General features: G+C 35.1%; 1 protein-coding gene across 1 annotated transcript in view; it reads left to right on the top strand.

Moving 5' to 3' along the window:
* The window catches only part of LOC149802467 (uncharacterized), a 512,180-nt gene that overhangs the window by 128,744 nt on the left and 370,023 nt on the right, over positions 1-13,413 (top strand). The window contains exons 32-34 of the mRNA XM_089951513.1: positions 3,287-3,475; positions 6,208-6,339; positions 8,025-8,210. Coding sequence (XP_089807639.1) covers positions 3,287-3,475; positions 6,208-6,339; positions 8,025-8,210 — 507 coding nt within the window. The remainder of the gene's footprint in view (positions 1-3,286; positions 3,476-6,207; positions 6,340-8,024; positions 8,211-13,413) is intronic.

Raw genomic sequence — 13,413 nt, 5'->3', positions numbered from 1 at the left:
TACCTCTCTCTGCCATTGAATAAATCCTAATGCCTGTACTTCTCTCTGCCACTGAATAAGTCCTAATGTCTGTACCTCTCTCTGCCATCGAATATGTCTTTATGCCTGTACTTCTCTCTGCCATCCAATATGTCTTTATGCCTGTACTTCTCTCTGCCATCGAATATGTCTTTATGCCTTTACTTCTCTCTGCCATCAAATATGTCTTTATGCCTGTACCTCTCTCTGCCATTGAATAAATCCTAATGTCTGTACCTCTCTCTGCCATCAAATAAGTCCTAATGTCTGTACCTCTCTCTGCCATCAAACAAGTCCTAATGTCTGTACCTCTTGCTGCCATTGAATAAGTTTTATTGTATGTACCTGTCTGTACCATTTAATAAGTCCTAATGTACCTACTATATACACATCTACCCCATCATATGTCGACAGATCCTTGACCTCATCCTTTCTTATACCTGTCATTTTAAGCATGGACCCAGATCTGCCTCCTTATTATACCACAACAGATCTGAGTCTAACACTGTTCACATCACAGCAGACCTGGATTTTTCACATATGGACTTGGATCTGTCATTTCATTACTTGACAGCAGACCAGATCTGCCCCATTGTAACACAACAGACCTGGGTCTGTAATACAGTCTACAGTGTGGACCCAGATCTTCCCATTGTAACACAACAGACCTGGGTCTGTAATACAGTCTACAGTGTGGACCCAGATCTTCCCATTGTAACACAACAGACCTGGGTCTGTAATACAGTCTACAGTGTGGACCCAGATCTTCCCATTGTAACACAACAGACCTGGGTCTGTAATACAGTCTACAGTGTGGACCCAGATCTTCCCATTGTAACACAACAGACCTGGGTCTGTAATACAGTCTACAGTGTGGACCCAGATCTTCCCATTGTAACACAACAGATCTGGGTCTGTAATACAGTCTACAGTGTGGATCCAGATCTTCCCATTGTAACACAACAGACCTGGGTCTGTAATACAGTCTACAGTGTGGACCCAGATCTTCCCATTGTAACACAACAGACCTGGGTCTGTAATACAGTCTACAGTGTGGACCCAGATCTTCCCATTGTAACACAACAGACCTGGGTCTGTAATACAGTCTACAGTGTGGACCCAGATCTTCCCATTGTAATACAGCAGACCTGGGTCTGTAATACAGTCTACAGTGTGGACCCAGATCTTCCCATTGTAACACAACAGACCTGGGTCTGTAATACAGTCTACAGTGTGGACCCAGATCTTCCCATTGTAATACAGCAGACCTTGGTCTGTAATACAGTCTACAGTGTGGACCCAGATCTTCCCATTGTAACACAACAGACCTGGGTCTGTAATACAGTCTACAGTGTGGACCCAGATCTTCCCATTGTAACACAACAGACCTGGGTCTGTAATACAGTCTACAGTGTGGACCCAGATCTACCCATATCTTCCCATTGTAACACAACAGACCTGGGTCTGTAATACAGTCTACAGTGTGGACCCAGATCTTCCCATTGTAACACAACAGACCTGGGTCTGTAATACAGTCTACAGTGTGGACCCAGATCTTCCCATTGTAACACAGTAGACCTGGGTCTGTAATACAGTCTACAGTGTGGACCCAGATCTTCCCATTGTAACACAACAGACCTGGGTCTGTAATACAGTCTACAGTGTGGACCCAGATCTTCCCATTGTAATACAGCAGACCTTGGTCTGTAATACAGTCTACAGTGTGGACCCAGATCTTCCCATTGTAACACAACAGACCTGGGTCTGTAATACAGTCTACAGTGTGGACCCAGATCTTCCCATTGTAACACAACAGACCTGGGTCTGTAATACAGTCTACAGTGTGGACCCAGATCTACCCAGATCTTCCCATTGTAACACAACAGACCTGGGTCTGTAATACAGTCTACAGTGTGGACCCAGATCTTCCCATTGTAACACAACAGACCTGGGTCTGTAATACAGTCTACAGTGTGGACCCAGATCTTCCCATTGTAACACAGTAGACCTGGGTCTGTAATACAGTCTACAGTGTGGACCCACATCTTCCCATTGTAACACAGCAGACCTGGGTCTGTAATACAGTCTACAGTGTGGACCCACATCTTCCCATTGTAACACAGCAGACCTGGGTCTGTAATACAGTCTACAGTGTGGACCCACATCTTCCCATTGTAACACAGCAGACCTGGGTCTGTAATACAGTCTACAGTGTGGACCCACATCTTCCCATTGTAACACAGCAGACCTGGGTCTGTAATACAGTCTACAGTGTGGACCCACATCTTCCCATTGTAACACAGCAGACCTGGGTCTGTAATACAGTCTACAGTGTGGACCCAGATCTTCCCATTGTAACACAGCAGACCTGGGTCTGTAATACAGTCTACAGTGTGGACCCAGATCTTCCCATTGTAACACAACAGACCTGGGTCTGTAATACAGTCTACAGTGTGGACCCAGATCTTCCCATTGTAACACAACAGACCTGGGTCTGTAATACAGTCTACAGTGTGGACCCAGATCTTCCCATTGTAACACAACAGACCTGGGTCTGTAATACAGTCTACAGTGTGGACCCAGATCTTCCCATTGTAACACAACAGACCTGGGTCTGTAATACAGTCTACAGTGTGGACCCAGATCTTCCCATTGTAACACAGCAGACCTGGATCTATAACAAAATTCACAGTGAATCCAGATTTGCTTCATTATAGTCAGCAGCACACTGCGTATGTCATGCTGTCACACGTTTTACAGTCAAACCATATCTACCTCTTCGGCAGACCTGGTTCTGTAACAGTTTACAGTCGACCCAAATCTGCCACTTCATTATTCCAAAGCAGACCAGGGTCTGTAACACAGTTTACAGTCGACCCAAATCTGCCACTTCATTATTCCAAAGCAGACCAGGGTCTGTAACACAGTTTACAGTCGACCCAAATCTGACACTTCATTATTCCAAAGCAGACCAGGGTCTGTAACACAGTTTACATTGGACTCAAATCTGCCACTTCATTATTCCAAAGCAGACCAGGGTCTGTAACACAGTTTACAGCGGACCCAGATCTGCCACTTCATTATTCCAAAGCAGACCAGGGTCTGTAGTGCTGTTCTCAGTAAGGTCTGTGTTATGCATGATGGTAGTTTAGTTTTGGTACAAGAAGGAAGTTTAAACAAAACTTATATCTGACAACTCCTATTCAAATCGTAGGAAGACCATTTATCTTATCTTATCTTTAATCTCAGATGTTTGTATTTTTTTTAGCTGAAAGCCCAAGCAAAGGACCTTGGCACTCCCCCATTAAGCAGCACAGAGATTGATATCACCATTTTTGTTCTAAGGAACAAAAATCCTCCATTCTTCAGAGATGACCCATATGTTTCCAGCATCAATGAGGATTCATCATTTGGAACTGTGGTTTATAGGGCATCGGCAGGAGATCTGGACACACAGGTACAGATAACATCATTAATCAGATAAACTACTGATATATGTCATTAATCAGATAAATTATAGATATATGTCATTAAACAGATAAACTACTGATATATGTCATTAATCAGATAAACTGCTGATATACGTCATTAATCAGATAAACTATGATATATGTCATTAATCAGATAAACTACTGATATATGTCATTAATCAGATAAACTACTGATATATGTCATTAATCAGATAAACTACTGATATATGTCATTAATCAGATAAATTATAGATATATGTCATTAATCAGATAAATTATAGATATATGTCATTAATCAGATAAACTACTGATATATGTCATTAATCAGATAAACTACTGATATATGTCATTAATCAGATAAATTATAGATATATGTCATTAATCAGATAAATTATAGATATATGTCATTAATCAGATAAATTATAGATATATGTCATTAATCAGATAAACTATGATATATGTCATTAATCAGATAAACTACTGATATATGTCATTAATCAGATAAACTACTGATATATGTCTTTAATCAGATAAACTACTGATATATGTCATTAATCAGATAAATTATAGATATATGTCATTAATCAGATAAACTATGATATATGTCATTAATCAGATAAACTACTGATATATGTCATTAATCAGATAAACTACTGATATATGTCATTAATCAGATAAACTACTGATAGATGTCATTAATCAGATAAACTACTGATATATGTCATTAATCAGATAAACTACTGATATATGTCATTAATCAGATAAACTACTGATATATGTCATTAATCAGATAAACTACTGATATATGTCATTAATCAGATAAACTATGATATATGTCATTAATCAGATAAACTACTGATATATGTCATTAATCAGATAAACTACTGATATATGTCATTAATCAGATAAATTATAGATATATGTCATTAATCAGATAAATTATAGATATATGTCATTAATCAGATAAACTACTGATATGTGTCATTAATCAGATAAACTATGATATATGTCATTAATCAGATAAACTACTGATAGATGTCATTAATCAGATAAACTACTGATATATGTCATTAATCAGATAAACTACTGATATATGTCATTAATCAGATAAATTATAGATATATGTCATTAATCAGATAAATTATAGATATATGTCATTAAAAAGATAAACTACTGATATATGTCATTAATCAGATAAACTACTGATATATGTCATTAATCAGATAAATTATAGATATATGTCATTAATCAGATAAACTACTGATATATGTCATTAATCAGATAAATTATAGATATATGTCATTAATCAGATAAACTACTGATATATGTCATTAATCAGATAAACTACTGATATATGTCATTAATCAGATAAATTATAGATATATGTCATTAATCAGATAAATTATAGATATATGTCATTAAAAAGATAAACTACTGATATATGTCATTAATCAGATAAATTATAGATATATGTCATTAATCAGATAAACTGCTGATATGTCATTGATTTGGCAGTATATTTATACACTCTTCTGAGTCATTTATACAAAGAATAAATTCCTATCTTACTAATAAGTTATAATAAAGTTTTTACATGGGTTGTCTTAAACGGATGAATTGTTACAAAGAGAAACTTTCTGTACATACTGGCTTATGAAATATCATGGACCTCTGCAAACCTTTGGCCAGCATAAATTCCTGCTGTTTAAAAATAGGAATCATACAGAAGAACTTTCTTGAAAATCCTTTGATTCATCAATACAAGGTTGATGTTTTGCAACTTGTGTATATATATATATATATATATATATATATATATATATATATATATATATATATATATATAATTCTTTGATTTCCTACAGACAATAAGTTAACATGCATAATAAGGACTAAAACAAAATTGTTTGTAGACTGGCTGTTAGGCCTTATAATTTATGAACTTTATTGTAGACTGGCTATTAGGCCTTATAATTTATGAACTGTTTTACTGGCTGGCTGTTAGGCCTTATAATTTATGAACTTTATTGTAGACTGGCTATTAGGCCTTATAATTTATGAACTTTATTGTAGACTGGCTATTAGGCCTTATAATTTATGAACTGTTTTACTGGCTGGCTGTTAGGCCTTATAATTTATGAACTTTATTGTAGACTGGCTATTAGGCCTTATAATTTATGAACAATTTTACTGGCTGGCTATTAGGCCTTATAATTTATGAACTTTTTTACTGGCTGGCTATTAGGCCTTATAATTTATAAACATTTTTATAGACTGGCTATTAGGCCTTATAATTTATGAACTTTATTGTAGACTGGCTATTAGGCCTTATAATTTATGATTTTTTTACTGGCTGGCTATTAGGCCTTATAATTTATGAACTATTTTACTGGCTGGCTGTTAGGCCTTATAATTTATAAAATTTTTATAGGCTGGCTATTAGGCCTTGTAATTTATAAACTTTTTAAGGTACATATTCCAAAGGAAACGAATTGGCATGTCATGTATTTAAAAATATGGCTACTGGTAATTCTGTTTTGTAAAATCATAAATTGGGAAATATTGTCTCTTTGTCATTATGAATGCATATATAATAAAAGGCATGCTTGAATTTGTATCATAAACTGTTTCCTGGCACATGCAACCTTTAATCATAATATCTCATTTATCACTGTACTTTAAGTTTTGCTGAATTTAATGGCTTGTTTTTCTTGTGCAGCCACCCTTCAATACACTGTCGTACTCCATTATTGGTGATGACTCAGCACCCAATTTCTTCGACATTAACTCTACTACTGGAGTGGTAACTTTGAGGACTTCAGTACAGTCTGATACTCTTTCCACCTACAGGGTATGTCATCATTGTTTATACATCATTATACCTTTTTGGGTTATACACAGTATGTCATCATTGTTTGTATATCGTTATACCTTTTTGGGTTATACACAGTATGTCATCATTGTTTGTATATCGTTATACCTTTTTGGGTTATACACAGTATGTCATCATTGTTTATACATCATTATACCTTTTTGGGTTATACACAGTATGTCATCATTGTTTATACATCATTATACCTTTTTGGGTTATACACAGTATGTCATCATTGTTTATACATCATTATACCTTTTTGGGTTATACACAGTATGTCATCATTGTTTGTACATCGTTATACCTTTTTGGGTTATACACAGTATGTCATCATTGTTTGTACATCGTTATACCTTTTTGGGTTATACACAGTATGTCATCATTGTTTGTATATCGTTATACCTTTTTGGGTTATACACAGTATGTCATCATTGTTTGTACATCATTATACCTTTTTGGGGTTATACATGGTATGTGATAATTGTGTAGAACATTATAGTTACTTGGTTATACATAGTAGGTGATTATTGTGTGATTATACTGTAGTAATAGAATTAGACTATTCATATTTTATAACAGTGAAATATTTGAGCATTCATGTTGAATAGTGAATAGCAGACTATGTGCAGGGCTTGTATGGTATTGAATGTTAGCAGTATTGATGGAACAATTTAAAAAATGATATAGTATTATAATGGGAGTCATAGCACATGCTGCCTTACAGTGGGAGTCATAGCACATGCTGCCTTACAGTGGGAGTCATAGCGCATGCTGCCTTACAGTGGGAGTCATAGCGCATGCTGCCTTACAGTGGGAGTCATAGCGCATGCTGCCTTACAGTGGGAGTCATAGCACATGCTGCCTTACAGTGGGAGTCATAGCGCATGCTGCCTTACAGTGGGAGTCATAGCGCATGCTGCCTTACAGTGGGAGTCATAGTGCATGCTGCCTTACAGTGTTACTGCCTTTTTAATGAAGTATACAAAATATGTAATTTTACTGCCACTCAGTATAATATTTAGAGGGGGTTTCTGGTACATGTCTGTGCCATTGAAGTGTCTGTAATATTTAGAGGGGGTTTCTGGTACATGTCTGTGCCACTGAAGTGTCTGTAATATTTAGAGGGGGTTTCTGGTACATGTCTGTGCCATTGAAGTGTCTATAATATTTAGAGGGGGTTTCTGGTACATGTCTGTGCCATTGAAGTGTCTGTAATATTTAGAGGGGGTTTCTGGTACATGTCTGTGCCACTGAAGTGTCTGTAATATTTAGAGGGGGTTTCTGGTACATGTCTGTGCCATTGAAGTGTCTATAATATTTAGAGGGGGTTTCTGGTACATGTCTGTGCCATTGAAGTGTCTGTAATATTTAGAGGGGGTTTCTGGTACATGTCTGTGCCATTGAAGTGTCTGTAATATTTAGAGGGGGTTTCTGGTACATGTCTGTGCCATTGAAGTGTCTATAATATTTAGTGGGTTCTTTTGTTTATATCCATGCCATTGAAGTGTCTGTAATATTTAGAGGGGATCTGTGGTTCCAAAGGGAACTATTCATTATATTATATCTATCTAACTAGTTTATTCTAGTCTTTGTCAAGAGGAATTTGTTTTTAGGTTCATTCCAGTGATGTTGATTTAAACTTGTAATCTAATTATCTTCTTCAGCTTCGCCTGATGGTGCAAGATGGTGGTACTCCCAGGTTGTCAGACATGACCACACTGACAGTCGGAGTTCAAAGAAACTTGAAGAGACCATATTTCCCTATTCAAAACTACCAGTACACTGTTTATGAGGACCAGGATCTTGGTCTGTCCATTGGACAAGTCCTTGCAAGAGATGATGACACAAAGGTAAATGCATTAAAATTATCAATTATAACTATTTTTGGCATGCCTTTTGGGACCAGTCATACAGTTCATGTACAGCAAGAATGCATGCAGATATCTTAACATCATATTTATATATTGGTGATTTTTGCCAAGAAATCTATTCAGTATTGATTCATCCTGTAGATTTCACCATGGTAGAATCATTTTCATTATTTTGGATGACTGGCTTGTGACTTGACATTGCTCTGATTGCTTAGACCTGGCTTGTGACTTGACATTGCTCTGATTGCTTAGACCTGGCTTGTGACTTGACATTGCTCTGATTGCTTAGACCTGGCTTGTGACTTGACATTGCTCTGATTGCTTAGACCTGGCTTGTGACTTGACATTGCTCTGATTGCTTAGATCTGGCTTGTGACATGTCAAATTATTGATTGATCATAATGAAGAGTTGAAATAGTTTATTTCACATTGAAAATATTGGTCATGTTTCTTTAGGGATTGTAAAAAATTTCAATTTAGAATTACTAAACTGAGTGACCTGTTAGGAAAGCACAAAATCCAATCTTTTCAGTGAACACAAGAGAACAGGTGGGAATTTAGTTTGGAACTTTCTCCAGCACCCCTGTGAAATGATCACGAACAAATCATGAACTGGTATGAACTGTTAAAGAATTAGTCATGAACTGAGTTCTTGAACCATTCATGAAAGTTCATTAAAAGGTTCATGAACTATTCATGAATGTGCATGAACTAAAAATGGTCAGCATGAACCAACACTTCACAAACTGTTCTTGAACAGTTCATAACATATTCATCAACTGAATTCATGAACATTTCATAAAAGTTCACTAATCGGGTCATCATTATTCATGAACAAGTGCATGAACATATTCATGAACTGTGATGAACAAAGTTTCTCATTAATGATTCAAGACTCCTCATGAACTATGACTATCTGATGAACTCACAAATGCCTATAATAATATTGCCACAAATACCTATAGTAATATTGCCACAAATACCTATAGTAATATTGCCACAAATGCCTATAGTAATATTGCCACAAATGCCTATAGTAATATTGCCACAAATACCTATAGTAATATTGACACAAATGCCTATAGTAATATTGACACAAATGCCTATAGTAATATTGCCACAAATGCCTATAGTAATATTGCCACAAATACCTATAGTAATATTGACACAAATACCTATAGTAATATTGCCACAAATGCCTATAGTAATATTGACACAAATGCCTATAGTAATATTGACACAAATACCTATAATAATATTGCCACAAATACCTATAGTAATATTGACACAAATGCCTATAGTAATATTGACACAAATACCTATAGTAATATTGACACAAATACCTATAGTAATATTGACACAAATGCCTATAGTAATATTGCCACAAATACCTATAGTAATATTGACACAAATACCTATAGTAATATTGACACAAATGCCTATAGTAATATTGACACAAATACCTATAGTAATATTGCCACAAATGCCTATAGTAATATTGACACAAATGCCTATAGTAATATTGACACAAATACCTATAGTAATATTGACACAAATACCTATAGTAATATTGACACAAATACCTATAGTAATATTGCCACAAATGCCTATAGTAATATTGACACAAATACCTATAGTAATATTGCCACAAATGCCTATAGTAATATTGCCACAAATGCCTATAGTAATATTGCCACAAATGCCTATAGTAATATTGACACAAATACCTATAGTAATATTGACACAAATGCCTATAGTAATATTGCCACAAATGCCTATAGTAATATTGACACAAATGCCTATAGTAATATTGCCACAAATACCTATAGTAATATTGCCACAAATACCTATAGTAATATTGCCACAAATACCTATAGTAATATTGACACAAATACCTATAGTAATATTGACACAAATGCCTATAGTAATATTGACACAAATGCCTGTAGTAATATTGACACAAATACCTATAGTAATATTGACACAAATACCTATAATAATATTGCCACAAATACCTATAGTAATATTGACACAAATGCCTATAGTAATATTGACACAAATACCTATAGTAATATTGCCACAAATACCTATAGTAATATTGACACAAATACCTATAATAATATTGCCACAAATACCTATAGTAATATTGACACAAATGCCTGTAGTAATATTGACACAAATACCTATAGTAATATTGACACAAATGCCTATAGTAATATTGACACAAATGCCTATAGTAATATTGACACAAATGCCTATAGTAATATTGACACAAATGCCTATAGTAATATTGACACAAATACCGATAGTAATATTGACACAAATACATAAAGTAATATTGAGACAAATACCTATAGTAATATTTCCTCCTGAATCATGAAATAACATTAGAGGTGGGGTTTTAAAACAGTATAAAATGCAATATATTATCTTAAAAATGGTCTTTAATTTCAGATAAATTTCTAATATGCAACAAAGAACATGTAAATTGACATTCAATATTCTTATTTTTTTACTCTTTGAAACACTCTTTGTATGTTCTTTAATTTTTCATTGAAAATTCTTCAAGAGATATTGTAGCATTTGTGTTCAAGCATATTTAACTTTTGTCATCAAGGGGCTGTTTTGGGGTTTCTCCTGACTTTACCAATCTTTTTCCCTGAGATTGATCTGTCGGAAAACTTTTCTTTTGTGAAGATTTTCAGGGCCAATAATTTAATCTAATCCCGCTCATTGTCACTGCTGAATGTCTCCGTCTGCAACTGGAGCTATTACATCTGATCACTATTTTAACCTTTTATATTGATGCGACAGTCACTACTTAATGTCTCACAACAGTCACTACTTAATGTCTCAAAACATTCACTACTTAATGTCTCTCAACAGTCAGTACTTAATGTCTCTCAACAGTCACTGTCACTACTTAATGTCTCTCAACAGTCACTACTTAATGTCTCTCAACAGTCACTACTTAATGTCTCTCAACAGTCACTACTTAATGTCTCACAACATTCACTACTTAATGTCTCTCAACAGTCACTACTTAATTACTTAATGTCTCTCAACAGTCACTACTTAAAGTCTCACAACATTCACTACTTAATGTCTCACAACAGTCACTACTTAATGTCTCTCAACAGTCACTACTTAATGTCTCACAACAGTCACTGCTTAATGTCTCTCAACAGTCACTACTTAATGTCTCACAACAGTCACTACTTAATGTCTCTCAACAGTCACTACTTAATGCCTCTCAACAGTCACTACTTAATGTCTCAAAACATTCACTACTTAATGTCTCTCAACAGTCAGTACTTAATGTCTCTCAATAGTCACTGTCACTACTTAATGTCTCTCAACAGTCACTACTTAATGTCTCTCAACAGTCACTACTTAATGTCTCTCAACAGTCACTACTTAATGTCTCACAACATTCACTACTTAATGTCTCTCAACAGTCACTACTTAATTACTTAATGTCTCTCAACAGTCACTACTTAAAGTCTCACAACATTCACTACTTAATGTCTCACAACAGTCACTACTTAATGTCTCTCAACAGTCACTACTTAATGTCTCACAACAGTCACTGCTTAATGTCTCTCAACAGTCACTACTTAATGTCTCACAACAGTCACTACTTAATGTCTCTCAACAGTCACTACTTAATGCCTCTCAACAGTCACTACTTAATGTCTCTCAACAGTCACTACTTAATGTCTCACAACAGTCACTGCTTAATGTCTCTCAACAGTCACTACTTAATGCCTTTCAACAGTCACTACTTAATTACTTAATGTCTCTCAACAGTCACTACTTAAAGTCTCACAACAGTCACTAATGTCTCAAAACAGTCACTACTTAATGTCTCTCAACAGTCACTACTTAGTTACTTAATGTCTCTCAACAGTCACTACTTAATGTCTCACAACAGTCACTACTTAATGTCTCTCAACAGTCACTACTTAATGTCTCTCAACAGTCACTACTTAATGTCTCACAACATTCACTACTTAATGTCTCTCAACAGTCACTACTTAAAGTCTCACAACAGTCACTACTTAATGTCTCTCAACAGTCACTACTTAATGTCTCACAACAGTCACTACTTAATGTCTCTCAACAGTCACTACTTAATGTCTCACAACAGTCACTGCTTAATGTCTCTCAACAGTCACTACTTAATTACTTAATGTCTCTCAACAGTCACTACTTAAAGTCTCACAACAGTCACTACTTAATGTCTCACAACAGTCAGTACTTAAAGTCTCTCAACAGTCACTACTTAAAGTCTCACAACAGTCACTACTTAATGTCTCACAACAGTCACGACTTAATGTCTCTCAACAGTCACTACTTAATGTCTCACAACAGTCACTACTTAATGTCTCTCAACTGTCACTACTTAAAGTCTCACAACAGTCATTACTTAATGTCTCTCAACAGTCACTACCTAATGTCTGTCAACAGTCACTACTTAATATCTCTTCCATCTTGATTAAGGATCCTCCAGTTTTCACATTTTCTTTCTTAGCCTACAAACTTCATCCTCTAATTATTTTACTTTTCTGCTGTCTGATCTGTAAGATCGATAAAGTTAGTTAATTACAGATAACCTCTGATCAACATTGTCTTCAGCTTTTAACACAATTTTATTGTACCCCCACTTTATTTACTGGAACAATTATGATCCAACTCAAAATTATTTAATCTCTTACACTTTATATTCAACTTGCTGAGCATTTATTTTATTTGGAGAATTTTGTCACTAGTTTCATTGCCTTTTTATTTTAAATGACGCTGACTAGCCAATAGGTATAGTCACAGGAGTCTCATGTCTTATCAATAAATATGACCAAAATTTTTGAACATTGTTACACTAAATATCCTTATCTGTCTGTATATTTTTAGTACAGATATGGTTATTTCATGCTTTCACACAAAGTTTCACCATTTTCTATTGATAGAACATCAGATTTCTGTTGTATAGGCCCTAATGTTGCAATGCATCTACTCTGACTCGGCATGTTGCATGTCGCTTCTGGTTTCATCACAATGTTTTTGCATCTGTTTTCTAATGTACATTTTGACACATTAACTAATTTAGTTCTTTTCATTTTACCAAATTACCTGAGATCATAGAAATAGTGATGTCACTAAACAGAAAATGATACCGAACATC

Source organism: Sinohyriopsis cumingii, chromosome 3 (genome assembly GCF_028554795.1).
Source record: "Sinohyriopsis cumingii isolate HCF-2022 chromosome 3, ASM2855479v2, whole genome shotgun sequence".
In the NCBI taxonomy this organism is placed as follows: Eukaryota; Metazoa; Mollusca; class Bivalvia; order Unionida; family Unionidae; genus Sinohyriopsis; species Sinohyriopsis cumingii.
The sequence above is the reverse complement of the archived record's forward strand: the minus strand, read 5'-3'. Positions and strand labels throughout refer to the sequence as shown.